The sequence below is a fragment of the Meles meles genome, chromosome 4, assembly GCF_922984935.1.
Source record: "Meles meles chromosome 4, mMelMel3.1 paternal haplotype, whole genome shotgun sequence".
Classification (NCBI taxonomy): Eukaryota; Metazoa; Chordata; class Mammalia; order Carnivora; family Mustelidae; genus Meles; species Meles meles.
Genome location: NC_060069.1, coordinates 42,079,538 through 42,103,400, shown reverse-complemented (window position 1 = coordinate 42,103,400; position 23,863 = coordinate 42,079,538). Strand labels below are relative to the sequence as shown.

Below are 23,863 nucleotides of genomic sequence, written 5' to 3'. Positions count from 1 at the left end.
TGTCTTCCCCCCTCCCTGCCCTGGGGTTTCAGAACAGCCAATCTCCACTTTCTAGCACTAACCAAACATACCCTTCACCTTGGGTGAGGTCACACTCAACCTCAGCTGATTTTAATTAACAGGCTCTCGGAGTAAAGTCTCTCTCAGCAACTTGTTTGTTTAAAAGGCCAGACTTATTTTAACACGTGACTACAGTATATCGCAAGTTTCAGCCCAGTGCGTGGAGCATACGAGTTAGACTGATCTGTCCACATGGTAATTAGGGAATGTTTCTTGGACGTGGCCCTGTGGTTGTTTAACAACAACCGGGGTTGCAGCTGGAAGGCTCGGGGAACCCTTGCTGAGAGGGAAGGTCGGCCGGGCGGGGCTTTGCAGCGTGTTCATTCAGGAGGCCGAGCTACACCGGGGCTTCCTGGCCCCCAGCCCAGCCTCAGTGGCCAGCCCTCTGGGACTCTGGCCTCAGGGGAAATGCAAACAGTACAACTTGTTTGTAAGTCCGCAGTGTTTCCATGAGGTCGTTCCCTGGGAAAGTGAGGACTTGGGAGGGGCTTACTGAGAGGCAGGGCCCCTGGGCGCTGGACCCGCTGCCTCCACTTCTCCCAGGCCCCCTCGCCTCCCCAGACATAAAGAGGGTCCTGGAGAGGTTCTCTCCGACTCCCTTCCCCTTCGGTGCTCCCGCCGCAGTTTCTCCCCTGGGAATGTAGTATCCGGCCTCGGTCTCAAGGAATTAAAAAAACAGATGATGATAACAAAGGCCGTGCACAGTGGTTGTACATTCTTCTGTGTTTTTGCCAGAGAGCTTTCCGGACACACAGCCTCGTTGGTCCCCACGGACCTGTGGGGTGAACAGGGCGGCACGTCCTCCAGGTCTCTGCGGGGTCCCCGCCTGCGCCGTGCACTCTAGGCTCCTGGGCCCTCACCCAGGCTCCTGAGGAAGCCCGTTTCCAGGGTGCTCACCTTCCTCGCAGGCCACCAGGAACCATGGGCTCCCCACCAAGGGCCTGAGAATTCACCGTCAGCTGGTTGTTCCACCTCAGACCACCCCTCCCTGGAGGTCCGTTTGTGCTCCCCAGTCCCACCGCGGCCCCACACTCCACCACCGCAGGCTTCACAAGCCCTTGGTCAGAGCTTCGCGGCTCAGGCCCCGCCTCCTCAGGAGTCGTCGTCTTCCCCCGCAGTACACCACAGGTCAATGGGGAGTACCTGGAGCTGGGCTGGGCTCTGGGAAGGAGAACTGACCCTTACTTGAACACCGTTGTTAAGCATTTTCACCCAAAGACAATACCTGTTTAAACTGCGCACCCCGACACGGGAGGAGAGGGGCTCAAAGTGTCTTTCTCACCTAACCCGATTTCTCCAGAAGGACCCTGTTGAAATGGAAACCTGGGAGGAGGCTGTGACCCCGTAGCCCCTACCGGAGGCTAGTGTAGACCAACTCACAGGGTGTAGCCCAGCTCACAGGCAGGCTTCTCTGGGAGGGAGAAGGGGACTAGAGCCTGAGGGGCTCCTGGGCAAGAGCTTCATCACCCTCACTGTGAAGCCGAACCCGGAAGCCAGGCTGTGCCCTGGAGACGTGGCTCTCACGGGTGTGGGCATGCTCTAGAAGCAGGATTTTCTAGAAAGGCCTATGGAGAGTCTAATACGGAGGAGAGTCGAGGGCCCTACGATCGTGGGAACTGGGGCAATGCGGGGCAGTAGGCACTGGCGGAGGGTTAGGAGGACCCCTGTGCAAGGCCCAGAACGCCGTGTCTTCCTCGCCGTGATGTCTCTTGCTTGGGGCACGCGCTTGCCAGCATCAGATGCAGCAGAGTGCAGTGGGTTGGGCTCCTGGGATCTGAACTTGAAAGATCTCCAACCCGAAACTCAACATGGAGGCCAGACATGCCTCTAAACTCACACGTGTTGCTCCGAGGACCCTCTGGCGGCTCATGTGACAGCAGTCAGAGGCCAGCAGAAGCCCTTAGGTCAAAAATGTGAAGCTAGGACAAAGTTAGAGCCTCCAGGGCCCAGGCCTGGCAGGAGGGCGGGCCACGCACCCCTGGGAGCTCGGCTGCTGGTGGGGGGGCTACTGCACAGCCTCTAACACCGGCATTTATCCCCTCTTCTCCAAAGAGATTGCGTCGAGTGCTTGCTGCTTCACTCGGGGGTCCCGGCTGAGAACCAGACCTGCCACAACCTGTGCAAGGATGAGGTGGTCACGTGGGTGGACACCATCGGTGAGTGTGCCCCAGCGGCCCTGGGCTGCCATCCCCTTCTGTATCTTGGCACACGCCTCAAGGCTTCCTCCCCCGGGGGCGATTCATTGGTGCCTGGTGGGGAGCAGGGCAGTTCTAGCCTTGGGTTAGGAACCACAGCGTCAGGGTCCTGGGCACTTCTGCGGGCTTCCCAAGAGGACTTGGGCTGCCTGTGCTAGGGTGTGAGTTCCAGGCCCTCTGCAGGTACGACCTCCTTGTTCATCACTTTCTGTGCCATCCCTGGAGTCCGGCCCCTTCCTAGCCACATCTCTCAGGCTCTCTGAACGGCGGGTATGTCAGGACAAGCTGTGTTAGCTGCTGTAACAGACACACCCCAGGCCTCAGTGACTTAACAGAATGTAAGTCTGTCATTGCTAGTCCACTGAAGACATCCCTGGTTGGCAAGGCCTTCTGTGAGGTCGTTCTGGAATGCAGAACCTCTCTGCATGAAGGTTCCACTCTCCTCAGGGTCCTTGGAATCCTCTCCACTCGTTAGCTTGTGGGGGAAGACAGAGTGAGGGATGGCGTGAGATGCTTCTGTGGGCTGGGCCTGGAAGTGATGCCTGGGGTTCCCACCTGCATGTCACTGGCCAGAATTCAGTCATCTGGCATCATTTAAGCTGCAAGGGTCTCTGGGAAATGTAGTCAAGTTGTGTGCTGAGGAGGCAGGGAAACCGTGTTTGATGAATGACTACCGGGTCTCTCCGCCACATTTGGTCTCTGCCTGGTGCAGCTCTCACAATGCTGCAAGGCCTCAGAAGGGGCTGAACTCTTATGCGGCCGGATGGCATCTGGGTCCCTGTGCCACCCTGTCTCTTGTCCCCGTGGCAGACATCTGTTCCTGCAGCTCTCACTGCACCTTGCTCTGTTCTCTGGCATGGCAGCTCTCGTTTGAGGCTTCTTCTCATTTGAACCACTCCAATTTGACTCTGTCCATCCGTCCCTGTGCCTTTGCCTCTGGACAATGTCTATGAGTCCGTTTCTGAGTGGGAGCCCACAGGATGCTCAGACGGGAGTGCACAGACCTCTGCTTTCCACTGTCTCTGGGCTGCCTCCGTCCCTTTTCCAGCACAGCCGTTGCTGTCCCGGCTGAGAGTCTCTAAGGGTAAGAGATGCAGATCACATCCCTTAGCCGTGAGTGCACGTGGCTGACTTGGAAACTGGTCTGAAACACTGTAATTACACAAACCAAAGCAGCCCTTTGTTGGAACCCTCATGCATTCTGGCTGCGACGTAAAATGGCGCATGACTTTGGAGAAGTCCGGTGGCTTCCTCCGGTTAAACAGTTATCACACAGCTCAGTGAATCGCTCCAGGGTATATGCATAGGATCACAGACAGCACGTTAACCAAAACTTGGGCATGAATGCTCATAGCAGCATTATTCATAGTAGTCAAAAGTTTGAAATAACCCAAGTGTCCGTGAACCGATGGAAAGCTAAGGTGGTGCATCCGTCCAGGGGAAGACGGTGTGGGGTTCTGATACGTGCTACAGAGACGAATCTTCCAGGTATTATGCTGTGTGTGAGAAGCCAGACAGAAAAGGACATATATCGTATGATTCCATTTACATGAAATGTCCAAAATAGGCAAAAGCACAGAGACGGAAAGTAGGTCAGTGGTTGCCAGAGGCTGGGGAGAGACGGGGATTAAGACTGACTGCTAACAGCAAGGGTTTCTCTTGGGGGTAATAGAAATGTTCTGGAATTAGATGGTGAGAGTAGTGATACATTGTCAACATACTCAAATGACTGAATTGTACCTAAAACAGTGGGGCGAGGGGACAAGACTGTGTACCTCGACAGGGGTTCTGCCTCTGAGGCCCCCTTGCTGGCAGCCTTGCCCTCTACCTTGACCTCAGCTGCTGCGGGCTCCTGGCCCCAGCCTCCCATCTTGGCCCCGATGCATGGCCTCTGTGGCCTTCCTCACTCCTGCCCGTGGTTCTGACTGACCGCTGTGGCCATATCCTAGCTCCTGAGGATACTGAGTTGTGCATTTAGCTGACCCTGGCTCGTTGAGCACCTGCTGTATGCTGGGGCTTGTGCTAGACCAGGCAGGCCCACACGGAGCCCAGGGAGTCTGGGCTCACACCGTCTTCCTGCCACTACATTTTTCTGCGTGCTGCGAAGACTTGGCTCCCAGCACGGTCTGCCCGCGCACCTGGGGCAGCAGTGGCCCTCACCCAGACACGCAGGCAGGAAGGACATGGCCCCACCTTCCTGGGGTCCTTACCTGACACACTTGCTCTGGGGAAATTGTGACTTCTCAGTAAAATCCTCCGTGGGAAGGTGTCCACTCAGATGGACTGTGTATCCTTCCCTCTCCTGGCTTTTCTCACACACACATACACTCGGCCAGGCCAGGCTTACGGGTAGGGGGGCTGGGAGAATGGTCCAGGCCCTCACCTTTGATGACCACACTGACTGGTCTGGTTCCCGGTTAAAAACCAGTGAGAGCAGTGGGGTTGTGAAGGTGAGAGCCGAAAGGCATCTCACACAGCCACCACAACCCACTGCAGTTGCTCAGGACCCACTGGCCATTGCTGCTGAATGTCCCCTTCCCCTTCCCTACTCCCTTTCCCTCCTAGAAGTCAGTCTGACTCTTGCCCACAGAAGCCTTGGAGTGCGGGTGATGCCTGGACAGGGGGCTGGGACTCTGTCGTGTCAGGGGAACAGCTGTGTGGGGCCAGGCGGGGGCTGCTCCCTGTGGAGGAGCCAGACCCCACCCTGGCCTGTGGTGCTGGCCCACGGCACCCTTGTCCGAAAGTCCTCATCACCCTCTGTGGTCTTTGTGGGTTTCCATCCTAGAACAGAGCCACGGACACTTGGCCACCGCAGCGGGCTCTCAGCCAGTGGACTCGACTGTGAGCTCTTACCTGGGCTCGCAGGGCATCGGGATGGCCCTTTCCTTTCTGCGTCCCTTTCGTGTCCAGGGCAGTTCAACGTCCCAGCCTCAGCCCGGAGCAGCTCACCAGTGCTCCCCCTGCTTCCTGTCCTGCCCCACACAGGGGAGGTTGGCAGAGCCTCTCTCGCACTCCCCAGCGACTGCTCGCGCCCCAGGGGGTTCATGGCCCCTGAGCAACCCACACTGCGCTGGGGCTGCATCCTTGATGGCAGACACCCCAGCTCCTCGTAAAGGCCCAGCATCCCCTTAATGTCTCTCGGCACCCGCTTGCTTAACCGAGGTGCTCGGCTCCGTGCCGCGGATCAGCGCACTGGGTCGCTCAGAGCAGACACTTGTGCCCGGTTTTCTTCCAGTGAAAGATGACCAAGAGGCTGTGCTTTGTTTCTACAAAACCGCCAAGGACTGTGTCATGATGTTCACCTACGCGGAGCTCGCCAGCGGCAAGTCCAACCTGACCGTCCTTAGGGAGCCAGGTGGGTCTGACCGGCGAGGAGCTCGGCTTCTGACTCCTTTCCCTGCTCTGGGCTTGTCGCCCGCTGTCCTCCCTGCCTCTCCAAACCGCCCAGGGAGGACGGTCAAGACCAGGGGCTAAGGCCACCCCTACCCAGCTTCTAGACTTTGGCAGAGAGGTGGGCCTGCGCCTGGGGACCCGCTGCGGTTGGGGCTCGAGGTCACGGTCTGGAGGCACGGGAGCTAGAGTGTCTCATCTCGGAGGAGCCAGAGCGTTGGGAGGAAGAGGCCGGGGCACACATTTCACCAGAGGTGGGGGGCGGGTCGGGTGTAGACTGGCAGGGCTGGGTGGGCCCCGCTTGCCTCAGGGAGCTTCAGGGTCCACACCCTGCCGCCGCGCTTTCCGTCCATGACCCGCCATCAGAGCTCTGGGTTACATGGCCCTGCTCCGCTCCAGGGACCTTAAGGAGGTCCAGCCTTTGTGGAAACAATGATAATTCTGCCTCCTGCTTTGGACCCAGGGACTAATGGCCTTTTGTTTTGGAGTCATCAGGGATTCTAGTGTGACCCCTTTTATTCCTCTCTGGAAGGAGGGAGCAGGGGTGAGGAGAAAAAGAGCTGCTCCCTTCAATTTACAGCGTGGCAAACTGTTTTTCCAAATTGAGCCAGACCACATAATGTGGCTCCTCGGGGCCAGCGGCAAAGGAAATGCTGTGCCCAGGATGCAGGCCTGCAAGAATGAGGCTTTGTCTTCAAGCGCTGGCTTTGCGGTCCTTTGAAAATAAGCACATTCGCTGCGAAGGGCCACCCTAAGGGCTTACAACTGTTGGCTGGCCCGCCGCCCAGCCCTCGTGGGTGCAGCTTCGTGCAATCTGCCGCCTGCTGGGTCTGCTCTGAAGCCATTCACAGGAAGGCCGGGACCGGTCCAGTCTCGAGAGTGGAGACCAGGCCAGGCTAGGCCTGGGCACTCAGGCGAGGGGAGATGCTGCTGGGCACAGGGGGCACATGGCCTGTGGGAGCGAGGGGGCTAGGCCTGAGATGGGGATGGGGTGGCATGTGTGGTCTTGCTTTCCTGGTGGCTCCGCTCACCCCTCCTCCTGGTCCCCTCCAGAGTGTGGAACTGCCCCCGATGCCACAACCATCCTCCTGGCTGTGGTGGGCAGTATCCTCCTGATTGGGATTGCGCTCCTGGCCATCTGGAAGCTACTTGTCACCATCCATGACCGGAGAGAGTTTGCAAAGTTCCAGAGTGAGCGGTCCAGAGCCCGCTATGAGATGGTAAGCCAGTGGGATGCTAGTTATAGAGAAAAAGTCGGGCTTCGAGGTCTGGTTGAGGTCACACAAGCTTTAAAGCCCCCTAACATCTTTGACATTCAAACCAAAGAAACAACACCTGGGAGGCGGTGTGTGGCCAGGTCAGGATGGTGAGAACACACGACCCCGGAGCGTGGGGGGCCCTGTGCAGAGCCCCACAGCAGACCCAGCTTAGGACCCTCATAGAGCAGAGGCAGAGGCGTGGCGCAGCCTCGGCAGGAAGAAGCTGGATGGTCCTAGAGAGACCACAGACTCAGTAAAAACCTCAAGTCCTCGGAGTCCCCTACGGCGTCTGTTGTGTGAGTCTCGTCTCCCCAGGCAGACTGCTCTTTCCCATAGAACTGAGTGCAGTGAGCACCCCGAACCCCTAGTTAGTCTCTGTTTAAATTGGAAGGGACTTCAGAGATCATCTGGTCAGCCCCTCATTTCAGAGATAAAGAGCAGAAGCTCTGAGACCTGGAGGGTCTTTCCCAGGGTGCGATAGTCAGTGGCCATACAGGGCTGTCACCGCCTGCATGCTCGGGTGCAGCAGCACCCATCCAGGGTGACGGATTGAGGAAGGGTCTCGAACCCTGAATATGTGTGTTCGAATGAATGGACACCCATGTCCTCCTGCCTTCTGTGTTCTCTAGGCTTCCAACCCTCTATACAGAAAGCCCATCTCCACACACACCGTGGATTTCACCTTCAACAAGTTCAACAAATCCTACAATGGCACAGTGGACTGACAGCTCCTCAGAGGGCCAAAGGGGGCTGATGAGAAGTCAGACTGATTGGCCTTGGACAGCCGCTCAGCTGGATCACAGCCCCCTGGAGGGACAAGCACAGACAGCTTCCCAAGAGCCTGGGCCGGGAGCCCACTCCCTGCCCCAGAAGGCGGCCAGTGTGCTGCCCAGCTGCCAGGCCACGGCCACACCAGGCAGCCACCCCTCCAAGCCCAGGAAAAGGCCGGGGACCTTGGCGCTTTCAGCTTTCTGCACCACAGCGAGCTCACCATCTCCGGGGATAGCTGGGGGCCTAAGCCACCTCTCCCTTCCGGGAGGGCTGATCCTCCAGCCTGGCCAGAGGAGAAGGCTCTTGGGAGCATTGGAGTGTACAAAACCAACACACGCTCCTGGCTTTTCTCGTGTTGATCATTTTTATATGAAATAAAAAGATCGTGCATTTATGGTATAGTTCTCATTGCCGCGAACTGTCTGCCTGATCTATCGTTACACAGGGGTGTTGGTGGTGGGATTATCGAGATGCCTGTTGAAGGCACATAGTTGCAAATGTAAGTTTTCCAATTCTGTCCGTGTTCATTTAGTACTTTTGTAATGAAAGGGGAAAAGTTTGGGATTGAAAGTAAAGATTAAAACCAAAAGATTTTGTGTTTGCCTGACATTCTCTGTGATGCCTGTATTCCTCTCTGAAGTGGTCTTAAGTGGTATCCCAGTGGGGGTTGAAAAGGCTGTGTCCTTCCTCAGGGGACCCAACACAAGCCAGTCCACTGTTCTAGACCAGGGCTCTTCAAACAGGGCTCCATGGAATGCTCAAGGAAGAGCTAAGCCTGTGCCTTAGGACCCTCCCAGTTCTGGTGTAAAGAAAGCTCCACACTCCACACTGTCTGCCCTGTTCCAAGGTCCTGATGCTGGAAATGGATTGTGGGCATGAAGAAAGGTCAAGATGTGACTCCACCCACTTTCCACATGGAGAGCAGTTCCCTTCCAGTGCCTTCCCCAATCAACTCCCATCTTCCAGTTAGGCCTAGAGCACAAAAACCATTTTAGTGTGTTCTCCTACAGGTCCCTAAAGTGCTCTTAGGTCCCCCCAGATGGAAGGGACCTGACAAATTCTCTGATCCTGTCTCCATCCACCCAGGACATTAGCTAATGACAAGCGGGTCCTGAGGCCCAGGTTTCACCCCTGCCTGAGGGCTGGCCGTCTAATACCTGCTGGCTCAGATAAAATCCCGTCACTAATCCGGTTTTCTGCTCTTGGCACCATGTCTAGGCTGCTAGGCCTTCATTCCAAATGTATCTGTCCCTGGCTTTGGACTGATGTCCCTTCCTTCCTTTGGGCAAATACGGAGACAAGTGCCTGTCAGTAAATAAGGCCTCTCACCTGGGGCAAATACAGACGGATTCTGATTTCCTCTGTTCTGTGTAATTAGGATGAAACCGAGACCTCGTGACCTGGTGCAGCTGCCTTAAAACCTTCATTGTAATAAAGCCAAATGTAAGTAAATATATAAAAGAGATAAAAAGGTGACTTTCAGACTAAATTAAGAAAAACACGGTTTTGGGGCGCCTGGGTGGCTCAGTGGGTTAAAGCTTCTGCCTTCAGCTCAGGTCATGATCCCAGGGTCCTGGGATCGAGCCCCGCATCGGGCTCTCTGCTTGGCAGGGAGCCTGCTTCCTCCTCTCTCTGCCTGCCTCTCTGCCTACTTGTGATCGCTGTCAAATAAATAAATAAAATCTTTAAAAAAAATTACAAAAAAAAAGATAAAAACACGGTTTTGAAAGAAACTGGATTTGTCTTCTGTTTGTAGGTTTCCCAGAGACAAATCATTAACTTGCTTGCAGGCTTATTTTCTATCAGGCAGCTCTGTGAGGGCACGCAGTAACCGAGCCACAGGCTCTGAAGGATTCTTGGCCCCTGCTGTCCACCCGACAGAATTCATCTGTGACATGCACCGTGCCCCCAACCTGCTGCTCACAGTGCCCTGCTGCCCTCTGCTGGAGGCTCCGGGGGCTAGCTGTTGAGAGACCTGCCTCCTGAAATTCTGACCCAACCTGTTACTCTCTTCCAGCTTCCTTAGCCATTTGTCCATGCTAGCACCCCGCTCCCTCCCCCGACACACACCTGTCACCACCAGCACTCCTCCATGGACACCAGTAACGGAGCAGGAGCTGGAGGTGGACTGCGGGCGCTCTCACACCGTGGGTGGACTGGCACTGCCCTTCCTGCGACTGCTTGGACACACACTGGAGTTCTAAAGACGGCAAAGGGACTTGCAAGGAGCACCTGGCAGTCTCTGGAAAAGTCTTTCCTCCTATCTGGAAGCATGGTTAGGGATGCACTTGGAAAGAAGGAGGGGTGGGGGTTATTTGCATTGTAATTCATCTATAGTAATTAACTATACCGATTTCCAAATGGTACTTACTTGTATTAACTGATCTTGAACTTCCCTAATTGCAAAAGTAATACAGAGCAAAGATAGAAAATAAAGAAACCATAAAGAGAGAATCTTTTATAATCATACCAAGGAGGGTAACTACTCTAGCTTTTTGTGTATGACTTAAGTCTTTATATATATATATATATATATATATATAACTTTAACCAAATTAGGATTTGACTATCGGGTTTTTTTTTTTTAAGATTTTTTATTTATTTGACAGATCACAAGTAGGCAGAAAGGCAGGCAGAGAGAGGGGGGAAGCAGGCTCCCTGCTGATTGGAGAGCCTGATGCGGGGCTCCATCCTAGGACCCCAAGATCATGACCTGAGCCGAAGGCAGAGACTTCAACCCACTGAGCTACCCAGGTGCCCAACTATCACTCTCTTTAAAAGGACCAGAGTACCCTCATTCCACTTGGTTGACTAGTTCTTAGTCAAACTAAAGTAACAGCCACGTCTTTGTGGGAGAAGAGATGCGTTTTTAAAATTTGTTTAATTAGGATCGTGGCTTGAGGTTGATTATCATGAAACCCGGGATGGATTACAGGTAACAGGGAACAGATGGGGAAATGGGAGGGGAGGAGGGGCCTTTCTCTCTATTCAAGATTCACCTGTTAACTGGCTCGCTCCTCCCTCTCTCCAGAGGGTTTCCAGCATACAAGCTCCAGCTTGCTTCCAAGAAGGGCAGCTGGGGTGCTGGGCCGCTAGCAGGGCTTGGGGACTGACTGTGAGGGGCCAGTGGAGGAGAGGAGGAAGCTGGCAGTGCTTGGCTAACTCAGCAGGAGGTGAGTGTGGGACCTTTCCGTCCGAGGCACCGAGGGCTCCTGGGAGGTGTGTGCTGAGCCAGCACTGGAAGTGTGGATAGGGCGCGTGGAGCCCGCAAGGCTCTCTGTCCACCTTTGCCTAGTAGCAAGCGCTCAGCTGCGGCTTTCAGCGTGGCTGTGAGTGAGGCCCTCTGCTCCCTCTCCCTGGGGCCAGTGGCTAAGGAAGCCTGCTTTGGTTGGTCCCACCTGGCTTCTGTCCTCCCCCAACTCAGGACTCCCAATGTCCAGGCCTCAGACCCTGGAGGGAGGATGCAAAGTGCAGGGAGGCCGGACGGTGAGAGGTGGTGGGTGCTGGTGGGAGAGCTCTGTGTGTAGAGCCCTCCTTCTCAGCTCCCAGGGCCCCTCCTGCTGAGCTCCTGGCAGCTTTGGGAGGAACTCTGGGATGGTCCTGACATCAGCCTGGAGTGACAGCGGCCTCTGAGATGGTCGGGTGATGTGTCAGTGAAAAGGTCTTCATATCCACTTTCTCTCGAGTTCAATGCCAAGCAGTTCTGATGCTTCCTTTTGTCATATGATGGGACCTGCAGGATCGGGCCCGTTTGGGTGTCTTGATTGTCAGGAAACTGAGAACTAAATGCAACAGAATATAACTTACCTTTACTTCTCATTGAGATCCTGACCTCTCCCCTGACCTGTCCCCTCCTCTGCCCTCCCCTCTTCCCCCTCCAGACATGCTTTTGGACCCTTCTGACCATGTCCTGCTGCTTCATTTCTTCATCGTAAGGGCCTCCAGTTCTTGCTGCATGAAGGCAGGATCTAAACTGGAAGAACCAAGCCCCAACCTTCTAGGATGGGCGGTTCCTTAACCTTTCTGTGTTGTGGACCCTTTCAGTGTTCTGGCAAATGCTTCTTACTCCTTGTTAGAGTAATGCATGTAAGTGTGTAAATAGGTTACATACCCAAAAGTCTGGCCCAACTTATCAGGGCAGCTGGTCACCCTGTACCATCTTAGCTGGACTCCAGAAACACCCTAGAGAGCTCACCAGTTAAAGTTTTGTTGGTCTCACCTGCGAATAGCAAACCCCTGAGAATAAAAGCAGCCTCTCTTCTTCATTTGACCCTCACAGTAGGAGAACAGGCTGATCAGAGAAGATATTTCCGCATTTTACAAAGGATTAAATTGATGTCCATCACCCCAGGGTGAGAGGGTTGGCAAAGGAGACTCCCCCTCAGGGACCCCATCTTTACGTTGACGCTCTTTCCTCCGCACCGCACCTTCTGAAAAACGTGTGACAGGCTTCTTATCCTAGAGCTCACATGTAAGTGAAATCCGTGGTACTTGTCTTTGTCTGTCAGACTTATTTCTCTTAGCATGATACCATCTAGGTCCATCCATGCCATCATAAATGGCAAGATCTCATTCTCTCTTATGGCTGTGTAATATTCTATAGTGTATATACGTGCGTGTGTGTACACACATGGTGTCTTCTCCCTCAAGGAAAAAGCTTTCCATTAATAGATGTATCAGTGGACACTTGAGCTGCCTCCATAACTTGGCTATTGTAAATAATGCTGCAGTAAAATAGGGGTGCATGGATCTTTTTAAATTAGTTTTTAAATTAGTGTTTTAATTTTCTTCAGGTAGATAGCCAGAAGTGGAATTATTGGATCATATGATATTTCTTTCTTTTTTTTTTTTTGAGGAACCTCCATACTGTTTTTCACAGTGGCTGCAATTTATATTCCAGTCACTGTAGGTAGGGTGCACTTTTCTCCACATTCTCACCAACACTTGTTATTTCTTGTCTTTCTGATACTAGCCAGTCTGACAGGTGTGAGGTAGCATCTCACTGTGATTTTGATTTGCATTTCCCTGATGTTTAGTGATGTTGAGCATCTTCTCATGTGTCTTTTGGCCATCTGGATGTCTTTGGAAGAATGTCTATCCCAGGCTTCTGCACACTTTTTAATCAGTTGGTTTGTTTTTCTTAGTTTTGAGCTGTATGTGTTCTTTATATATTTTGCATATTAACCCCTTATCGGATATGCCATTTGCATATATCTTCTCCCACCCCATAGGTTGCCTTTTTGTTTTGTTAATGGTTTCCTTTGCCATCCAAAATCTTTTTATTTTGGTGTAGCCTCAGTTAGCTCACATTTGCTTTCCTTCCCTTGCCCGTGGAGACATCCATAAATAGTTTGCTAAGGACAATGTCCAGGAGATTACTGCCCGTGTTTTCTTTTAGGAGTTTCATGGTTTCAGTCCTCACATTTAGGTTTTTAATCCATTTTGAGTTTATGTTTTGTTTTTGTTTTTGTTTTAAGATTTTATTTATTTATTTGACAGACAAAGATCACAAGTAGGCAGAGAGGCAGGCAGAGAGAGAGGAGGAAGCAGGCTCCCTGCTGAGCAGAGAGCCTGATGTTGGGGCTCGATCCCAGGACCCTGAGATCATGACCTGAGCGAAAGGCAGAGGCTTAACCCACTGAGCCACCCAGGTGCCCCGAGTTTGTTTTTATATGGTGGAAGAACATGGTCCAGTTTCACTCTTCTGTGTGTAGCTGACCAGTTTTCCCAACACCACCTATTGAAAAGACTCTTCTCCCCATCATACATTTTTACTCCTTTGTTGTAGATTAATTGCTAATATAGGCATGAGTTCATTTCTGAGCTCTCTATCCTGTTGCATCAATCTTTGTGTCTGGTTTTGTGGCAGAACCATACCATTTTGATTACTAGCTTTATAGTAGATCTTGAAATCTGAGACCATGATATCTTTGTTCTTTCTCAAGATTGCTTTGGCTATTTGGGCTCTTCTGTGGTTTCATGCAAATTTTAGGATTTTGATAAAGTTTTGGTATTTTGATAGGGATTGCACTGATTCTGTAGATTGCTTTGGGTGGTAGGAACACTGTGATATTAATTCTTCCAAACCATGAGCATATAATCTCTTTTCATTTGTTTGTGTCATCCTTAAATTCTTTCATCAGTGTCCTAGTTTTCAGAGTATAGGTCCTTCTCTTCCCTGGTTAAATTTATTCCTAGGTATTTAATTTTGGGGAGGTGCAATTGTAAATGGGATTGTTTTCTTAATTTCTCTTTCTGCTACTTCATTATAGAAATGCAACAGAATTCTGTATATTAATTTTTTATCCTTCAACCTTACTGAATTCATTTATCAATTCTAATAGTTTTTCTGGTGGAATTTTTAGGTTTTCTACCCATATGGTATCATCATCTGCAGAGAATGACACCTTTATTTCTTCCTTACCAATTTGGATGCCTTTTATTTCTTTCTCTTGTCTGATTGCTGTGGCTAGGACTTCCAGTACTATGTTGAATAAAAGTGATGTTGAATAAAAAGACATCCTTGTCTTGCTCCTGATCGTAGAGGAAAAGCTTTCCATTTTTTTTTTTCCATTTGCAACATTGGGTATGATGTTAGCTGTATGTTTTTCATACACAGCCTTTGTTATGTTGAAGTATGTTCCCACTAAACCCATTTTGTTGAGAATTTTTTCATGAATATATTTTGTCAAATGCTTTTTCTGCATCTATTGAGATCATTTTTTTTATCTTTCCTCTTATCAATGTGATCTAATCATATTGATTTGTGAGTATTGAGCCACTGTTGCATAGGTAAATCCCACTTGATCATGGTATTATTAATGGTATTTTTAAAGTATTGTTGAATTCATTTGGCTGATACTTTGAGAATTTTGCATCTATTTTCATTGGTTTTTGGTTTTGTTGTTGTTGTTCTTGGTAGTGTCTTTAACTTGGTATCTGGGTAATGCTGACCTCACAGAATGAATATGGAATTTTTCTTTCTATTTTTTGAAATACTTTGAGAAGAATAGGTATTAACTCTTCTTTAGATACTTGGTAGAATTCACCTGTGAAGCCATCTGATCCTGGGCTTTTGTTTATTGGAACTTTTTTGACTACAGATTCAATTTCATTACTAGTAGTAAGTCCATTTAAATTTTTTAGGGGCACCTGGGTGGCTGAGGTCATGATCTCAAGGTCCTGGGATCAAGTCCCAATTGGGCTCCCTGCTCAGCAGGGAGCCTGCCCTTTCCCATGCCCCTGCTTATGCTCTAATAAATAAAATCTTTTAAAAAAAGTTTATTTCTTCCTGATTCAGTTTTGAAAGGTTGTATGTTTCTAGGAACTTTATCCATTTCTTCTAGGTGGTCCAATTTGTGGCACATAACTTTTTGTTGTAGTCTCTTATAATTCTTTGTATTTCTGTGGTGTCAGTTATTATTTCTTCTCTTTCATTTCTGACTTTGAGGACTCTCTTGTTTTTTTCCTTGATGAATCTGGATAAAGGTTTATTGATTTTTGTTTATACTTTTCAAGGAAACAGCCCTTCATTTCATTGTTTTCTTTTGTATCTCTTTCATCTATTTCTGCTCTAATCTTTATTGTTTCCTCCCTTTTCTACTAACTTTGGGCTTTGTTCTTATTTTCTAGTTCTTTTAGGTGTAAGGTTAGGTTGTTTGAGATTTTTCTTGTGTCTAAAGATAGGTCTATATCACGATAAACTTCCCTCCTAGAACTGCTTTTGCTGTGTCCCAAAGATTTGGGCCTACTGTATTTTTTTTCTCCATGTATTTTTTATTTCCTGTTTGATTTCTTCCTTGACATATGTTGTTTACCCTGCATGTGTGTTTTTTCCAGATTTTTTCTTGTAATTGATTCCAGTTTCATACTGTTGTGTTTAGAGAAGGTGCTTGATATGACATAAACCTTAAATTTACAGAGATTTGTTGTATGTGATCTTTTCTGGAGAATGTTCCATCTGCACTTGAAAAAAGAGTGTGTATTCTGCTGTTTTTGAATGTTCTCTATGTATCTGTTAGGTCCATCTAGTCTAATGAGTTGTTCTAAGCCATTGTTGCCTTGTTGATTTTCAGTCTGGATGATCTATCCATGATGTAAGTGGAGTGTTAAAATCCTATGTTATTATTGTACTGTCAATTTCTACCTTTATGTTTGTTCATTAATGTTTGCTTCATGTATTTAGGTGCTCCTAGGTTGGATGCATAGATATTTACAATTGTTATGTCCTCTTGTTAGATTGATTCCTTTTATATTATGTAATGCCCTTCTTTGTCTCTTGTTACAGTCTGTCTTAAAGTTATTCTGTCTGATAGAATACTGCTACCTTGGTTCCCTGCTCCCCCTCCATCTCCCATTTGCATGTTTTTTTCCATCTCTTCACTTTCAGTCTGTATTTGTCTTTAGGTCTGAAGTCTCTTGTAGGCAACATATAGATGGGTCTTATTGTCTTATTATTTTTTTTATCCATTCAGTCATCCCTTGTCTTTTGATTGGTACATTTAGTCCATTCACATTTAAAGTAATTATTGATAGGTATGTACTTATTGCTGTTTTATTAATTGTCTTCTCTTCAGGTTGTTTTTGTAGCTCTTCTCTGTTCTTTTATCTCTGCTCTCTTTCCTTGAGGTTGATGGCTTATGTTAGTGTTTTGCTTGTATTCCTTTCTCTTTATCTGTATATATCTATTAAAGGGTGTTTTGTTTGTTTAAGTAGAAGTAGACTCCAAGCTCAGTGGGGAGACCAATGTGGGGCTTGAATTCACGACCCCAAGACTGAGACCTGCGTTGAGATCAAGAGTTGGATACTTAACAAACTGAGCCACCCAGGCACCCCAATTACAGGTTTTTGATTTGTGGTTTCCATTGGGTTCATAATACATCTTATGCATATAGCAGTCTGTGTTAAGTTGATGGTTAAGTTCTAACACATTTGAAATGCACCAAACTTCTACTCTCCCCTCCATATTCTACGTATGTCACTTTTTATATTTTATTTTGTGCATCTCTTGACTAATATTTGTGGGTATAAATGATTTTACTATTTTGACATTTTAACCTCTATACTGGCTTTGTAAGTGATTAGTCTACCTAGTTTACTCTAGGTTTGCTCTTACCTGTGGAGTTTTTTCTTCATGATTTTCCTCTAGTTATGGCCTTTTCTTTCCACTTAAAGAATCTCCTTTAATGTTTAAGGCTGGCTTACTGGTGATGAATGCCTTTAGCTTTTGTTAATTTGGGAAAATCTTTCTCTCTCCTGGATGTAGAGTGTTGGTTATTGGGTTTTTTCCTTTCAGTGCTTTGAATATATCATCCCACTCCCTTCTGGCCTGCAAAGTTTCTGCTTAAAAATCAACTGATAGCTTTGTGGGGTTTCCCTTGTATGTAACTGTTTTCTCTTGTTGCTTTAAAAATCTCTATCACTATTTTTTGCCATTTTAACTATTACAGGTCTTGGGGTGGACCTCCTTGGGCTGATTTTTGTGCTGCCTTGATCTGGATGTTTGTTTCCTTCTCTGAGCAAGTTTTCAGTAATTATTTCTTCAAATAAATTTTCTGGCCCCTTGTTTTCTCTTTTCTTTCTTTTTTAGTTTTCTTTTTTTCCTGTTCAGCTTAGTTGCTTTCCTTACTGTGTTTTCCAGATCCTGGACCTATTTTTCTGCATCATTTAATCTGCTATATTTTTTTTCTTTCACTTATTGAATTCTTCAGCTGTTTTTTCATATATTCTATTTCTTTTTGAAGTTCTGAGTTCATATACTCTTCTCAAGTCCAGTGAATATCTTTATGACCATTACTTTAATTAGGCATGTGTTTATCTCCATTTTATTTAGCTCTTCTGCTATGATTTTTGTCTTGTTTTCATTTGGGACATATTCCTATATCTCATCATTTTGTCTAATTGTGTGTTTTTTCTATGTATTAAGCAGGTCAACAACATCTCCTGGTCTTAAAAGTAGTGGCCTTTTATAGAAGAGTTTGTGTGGTGCCACAATCTCTGCTGGTCACCAGGAGTAGGTGCTCCAGGGGTCTCCCCCGTGTGGGCTGCATGTGCCCTGCTGCGTGCGACTGAGCCATGGTTGCGTTCAGCCCAGCCAGCTGCAATGGACTGCTTTGTCTCTGTGGGTACACTGGGCAGGGTTTGTTCTCTTTGCTGTTGAGAAGCCTGTTTGAAGCCACTTTGGACTCCTTGGTGGATGGGGATGGCAGTCAGACTTGCCGTCTGCAACTAGCCTGTTACAATCTGGGGCAGGGCTTGCTCCCTGCCTGGCTAACTGAAAGGCTCCAGTTGGTAGCCAGAGATGGCCATCAGACTCACTGTCTGCAATTACTGTGTCTGCCACAGTTCAAGCAGCCATTTCTTGTGGAGATATCACTGAAAGCAGCCAGAGGTGGGGACTGGAAAGGCTGATTCTTGGTGGAATACAATTTTTGTCTTTCTGGTAAACAGGGCTAGATATGGGAGAGCTGCAGCACATTGTTAAGTGTATTGATTAGCTATTGTGAATAGCTACATACAGTCCACCTCAGAATTCCATGGCCTACAATAATTAGCATTTATTATCATGCTGACAGGCTTATAGACTAGTCGGGTCTCCTATGGAAGGTTGTTGGTGTGGACTCTGCTCTGTTTTCTCTTACTCTTCTGTAACCTCTGGGCCAACCAGGGCATGTTCTTATGGTGGTGGCAGAGGTGAAAGGAGGGTGAACGTACATGAGTCTGTTTCGGAACATGTACGCTGTCACCTCCACCCACATTCCATGGGCCAAAGTAAGTTACATGCCCACAACTAACACCAGTGGGGGTTTGGAAATATTCTCCATCTCAAATGGAAGGAATTACTGTGTCCCATGGCAAAGTGTATGGATCCAGGTAAGGAGGGAGAATGGAGATAATAGTAGAATGGCCACTTTAGTTTTGGTACTTTCTACTGAATTCTGAGAGCAATGGAAAAACATGTCTCTCAAATTGAAACTGAAAACGAAGGAAAAACTGGCTCAAGTCTCTTACGATGGTGTTTAAGTCTTTTTGAAAGTTTAGAACCTAAATTCCGTAATGACCATGACAGTGATAGTCTGTTTCACTTCCTATGTTCAATAAATACTGGCTGATTGAATGGTGAAAGGATACACATATAGCTACAAGTCTACATATAGACATAAAGGGGTGAAAAAGTTGAATGTATCTACCTCTACAGAAAAGGACTTTGAGAGTATAACAAAAATAACCAAACTGGAGTCAAGATACAGATTCTCGGGGCGCCTGGGTGGCTCAGTGGGTTAAGCCGCTGCCTTCGGCTCAGGTCATGATCTCGGGGTCCTGGGATCGAGTCCCGCATCGGGCTCTCTGCTCAGCAGGGAGCCTGCTTCCCTCTCTCTGCCTGTCTCTCTGCCTACTTGTGATCTGTGTCTGTCAAATAAATAAATAAAATCTTTAAAAAAAAAAAAAAGATACAGATTCTCATCCTTACTCTGCTTGTAATTAGCTCTTCTGAAAACTTCTGCAATCACTCCTCATTGTACCTCAATTTCTTCAGCTGTGGAATGGGGTGATAGAATCAGATGATCTCTGAAGTGCTTCCAATTTCAGTCTCCTAAGCTTTGGCGATTTCCTAAGATTCTAAGTCACCACTTCAGCTGCTGGCAGATCCCATTCTACTGGCTACATACCCACCGTACTTCTGCACCACCAGCTTCCACCTGATGGGCCTTTTAAAAGGCATAGGCTCAGTGCATCTTGCTCGCTAGTGTGGGTAGGAGTCTGAGCCCTGCAGAGCCCCATGAACAAGGAGTCTAAGAAACACTCTAAGCTGCTGTAGCCTGACAGAGAATCATATGACTGGGCTTAGGATTAATGGTTAGGACAGTCCTGTCCTCTCAGGGCCTGCATGTGTCACTACCTGTCTCCAGGCTTCCTGTTATAGATGACAGTCTGCTACTAGTTTGATTCTTTTCGTAAATCGTCATCCTTGAAGTTCAATCGTTACATCTAAGCCTATGCCTTTAACTCTTGCCTAGAATTTAGGGGGCTCTTTTAATCTGCAAACAAGTATTTTTTTCAAAGTAGAAATTGTCTGTTATTCCCAAAACGATTTCCTTTCCTCCCAGAATGTCTTTTTGTTCATACATCTGTCCAAGGCTCTCATCTACTCCTTTGCTATTTTCATTTCTTTGTTCTGAATTTTGATGACTTCTTCCACTTGATCTTCCAGCCCATGAATGTAGTTCTCAATATTATCATACCATCTTTAAATTTTCCATCACACTTTCAAATTCAAAACTAAAATTATTTAAGTTCTCCCAAAACTTGGGTCTTGTTTTTGTTATTTTGGTCTCTGAAGTGTGATGCTTCCTGTGGCAACTCATTTGTACCAGAAGCCTTGTGCTCACGAAGACTCAGAAACATTTTGCTGGGCCCCATTCCAGGTACAGAAAATACTGCAATGAATTTAAGAGTGAATCCCTGCTCTCTTGGAGCTCGCACCTGTTACGGGAGCTTTTCTTTGCTTTCCTCCCCTGGTTGCTGATGTCCTCAGGCACATTTTTAAAATCTACCCTTGCCCCTGTACACCTTAAGAGGTGGGGCAGACCTTCCTGGAGCAGCAAACCTGTGGCTGGTAGGAGGCCTACAGACTTCTAAAGGCCGGCATTACAGTAACTAGGACAGTCTCTCAGAAACCTGTTTCTCTTAAGCAAGGAAAATCCAGCTGACCCTCTAGTGTACGTACACACACACACACACACACACACACACACACACACACACACACCCCACCCCCACTTCTTCTAAGTCCTGACAGTCTCTCAGAAACCTGTTTCTCTTAAGCAAGGAAAATCCAGCTGACCCTCTAGTGTACGTACACACACACACACACACACACACACACACACACACCCCACCCCCACTTCTTCTAAGTCCTGAGCCTCCTCACTGTTGTTCCATCTCTCTACCTATCTTAATGGAGACAATACCCAGCACCTGCCCTCTTCAGATATCTGGCAGAGCCTGTGGTCATGCTTCTAGGCTTTACTGAATGAACCCACCAGCCATTTTTTTGTTCAGTAGAAATGAGTAAATGGGAGCTGAGAGGAAATAACATTAAAGGTGACTTCAGGCTGCCACCTTCACCCTCCAGTGCCTTTTTTCAGATACTTCAGACAGTCCTCATGGGCTTTTCCCAGGGATGACTCCCATCAACATGACTAAGACTGAACTGGGACCAAGACTCTAGGTCTTTGTTACCACAGGCTGCAGTGATCAATGAGCCCCCAACTGCAAATGCCACCCCAGCCCTGCTCAGACAAGACTCTGAACATGCAGGAGGCAGCCATTTCAAAACATTCACTTAAGCTCATACCCTTTATTCCCTTCCCTCTAGATGCTTCCTGAAAAGACCAAAGAAATATATAGAATTGGGGGAAATCATTTGTTTGGGACCAGGGGAGAAAGGCCGCTCAGCTGGTTAGGGCACGTGCATGAAGGTGGGGCCTGTGAAGGTGGATGTCCCTGCCCCCACCTAGCAGGAACCCAGGCCTGGTGATCACAATGTCAATTCTGTGGCTGGGCTTTCTCTTCGTTTCTAGTGAAGGCTGACTGCCCTGTCCTCCACAGCTGGGATAATTAAGTAGGATCTTGGGCAAACCTTCAATGGAACCTTAGATGTCTTGACACTGCTTTCTTTTTAAGTAAACGAAAGAGCAGCCTGTCTACTTGTCATCCACGTCAGGCAAGAGGAAGCCACAATGGGTGAAGCACAGGTCCACAGCTGCTGCCTCAGTGAGGAAATGAGTCAGGATGCCTCACCCTTGGGTGAAATGAAAACCAGATATTGGCTTCAGGGTTATAGCTACCATTATCTTCCCCCTTTCCTCCCTCTGGATACCTCGACTATCACTTTTATGTAGGAAAGGAAAATAACTAATATTTAAATATTATTTGGGCATCACATAAGATACAGAATAGAGGACATGTGAAATACTGTCCTGGTTTGAGCCTTCTGAGATCTTAAAATTTTTGTGTCACAGCAATTAATCAAAAAAGTCTGATATACAGATGGAGGGAAATGCTCAAATATGAAAGACCCCAACACACACAGAACTGTGATTGTTGAGAGCATCAGTCTCAACAACAACAAAAAAAGCTTGAACATGAGTTTTCTATAATAACAATGCAGTGATTATTCATCATCCCGTATTTCCTAAAGATTGTGAGATATCCAGAAGTCATTCCAACACAGAACCCATGAAAGAATCCAACCCATTAAGTGTTGCTTGTTATTTCAAGCCAGTGGATCTCAGGAGACCATGTAGCTTTTTCACAACAATGTATCCGAGACACTCAAATACCAAGTCTACTCAAATAAGCTTCCCAAGCAGCTTTTCGGTACAACTCAGTTGCTTCCAGACGATTGGATGCTGATGTTATGCCCCGGCCTACAATGATGATATCAGAACCTCGTTTGCCAATAACTTCGTGGGGGCTGTTGTACTGTTGGCCAAGACTATCCCCTGCAAAAACACAAAAGTCACTGTTTAACATGATACAAAAAAAGAAAGAATGAATGAACCCCCCCAAAAACAGAACACAAAACCAAGAAACCAATCAAATCAGTTTCCTGAAAATGAATCTAACCAGCTTTAAATAAAAAGGTGCCATAGTGCTCTCCATGTCCCTCCTGGATAGCAAGTGATTAAAAGCAGCTGAAGGGACTCCTTAGATATGCCAGAGATCCCATGGCAGAGGAAGATGCTAACCAGCTCCTCTACAGTGTTGAATTTTAGCCCATTTATATTGTTAACAGTATCAAAAACTAGTAAACCTCTTATGTTGCCAAGAAAGGTTCATTACCAAAAACCAATAAAAATTGGCATTACAATCAAAGACACTACTACTACTACACATCTCAGAATCACTGTTAAAGTGTTGGAAAATTCCTCAAACCTCTAACCGGACCACACCAAAATGAGTCTTCCTGTGACAACCTCATCAAGCGCTCAGACTATATACTATAAACCTTAATCCTTAATTTTGACTTTTTACTTCCTTTACTCTATCACATTTGTGTTAACTTAAGTAATTTACCTTGTTCTCGGATGATCAGCCATGTTGAGTCTTCTCATGTACCTGTTGACCAGCTGCATGTCTCCTTTGGAAATATGTCTATTCATGTCACTTTTTATGAGGGTGTTTTTTTTGTTTTTTTTTTTTTTTAATGAAATGTGTAAGTTCTTTATACATTCTGGATATTACCTTTTTATCCTTATTTGATGTATTATTTGCAAATTCCTTCCCCATTCAATGGGTGCCTTTTCCTTTATCTGATGGTTTCCTTTGCTGTGCAAAAACGTTTTAGTTGGATGTAATCTCAGTATTTTAGTTTTTGTTGCCCTTGCTTTTGGAGACTGCTCCAAAAAAACTGCTAAAACTAATATAAAAGAGCTTGCTGCCTATGTTTTCTTCTAGGAGTTTACAACTTCAGATCTCATATTCACATTTTTTTTAATCTTTTTTTTTTTTAAAGATTTTATTTATTTATTTGACAAAGATCACAGGTAGGCAGAGAGGCAGGCAGAGAGAGAGGAGGAAGCAGGCTCCCTGCTGAGCAGAGAGCCCCATGTGGGGCTCGATCCCAGGACCCTGAGATCATGACCTGAGCCGAAAGCATTCCATTGATCTATGTGTCTGTTTCCACGCCAATAGTATATCACTTCAACTACTATAGTTTTGTAATTATAGTTTGAAATCGGGGAGCATGATATTTCCAGGTTCATTCCTCTTCCTCAAGACTGCTTTATTTGAGGTCTTTTGTGGTTCTATACAAATTTTAGGATTCTTTGTATTAGTTCTGTTAAAAAGTCATTGTTATTTTAATGGAACTTGCACTGAATCTGTAGACGGCTTTGGATATAGTATGGACATTTCATAATTCTTTCAATCTGTGAACACACAATATTTTTCTATATATGTGCATCATCTTCAACTTTTCATCAAGAGCTTAACAGTTTTCAAAGTACAGGTCTTTTACTTCCTTGGTTAAATTTATTCCTAAGTATTTTATTCCTTTGGATGCAATTGTAAATGGGGTTTCTTCTCTCTGTGATAGCTTATTTGTGCATTGAAACAACTGATGTTAATTTTGTAGCCTGAGAACTCCACTGAATTCATTTATTCTAACAGTTTTTGGTGGAC

The 23,863-nt window shown here is 47.3% G+C and overlaps 2 protein-coding genes across 3 annotated transcripts in view; one reads left to right on the top strand and one right to left on the bottom strand.

Annotated features, from left to right (window-relative positions):
• Positions 1-8,284, top strand: part of ITGB5 (integrin subunit beta 5) — a 113,117-nt gene extending 104,833 nt beyond the window's left edge. For both annotated transcript variants that reach the window (XM_046001827.1, XM_046001826.1), the window contains 4 exons: positions 2,113-2,216; positions 5,491-5,610; positions 6,699-6,865; positions 7,534-8,284. In XM_046001827.1, the coding sequence (XP_045857783.1) occupies positions 2,113-2,216; positions 5,491-5,610; positions 6,699-6,865; positions 7,534-7,629 (487 nt within the window). In that variant the 3' untranslated portion in view covers positions 7,630-8,284. The remainder of the gene's footprint in view (positions 1-2,112; positions 2,217-5,490; positions 5,611-6,698; positions 6,866-7,533) is intronic.
• Positions 8,285-20,943: 12,659 nt separating this feature from the next.
• Positions 20,944-23,863, bottom strand: part of UMPS (uridine monophosphate synthetase) — a 30,416-nt gene continuing 27,496 nt past the window's right edge. Inside the window, exon 6 of the mRNA XM_046003270.1 lies at positions 20,944-22,182. Within this exon, the coding sequence (XP_045859226.1) occupies positions 22,013-22,182 (170 nt within the window). The 3' untranslated portion in view covers positions 20,944-22,012. The remainder of the gene's footprint in view (positions 22,183-23,863) is intronic.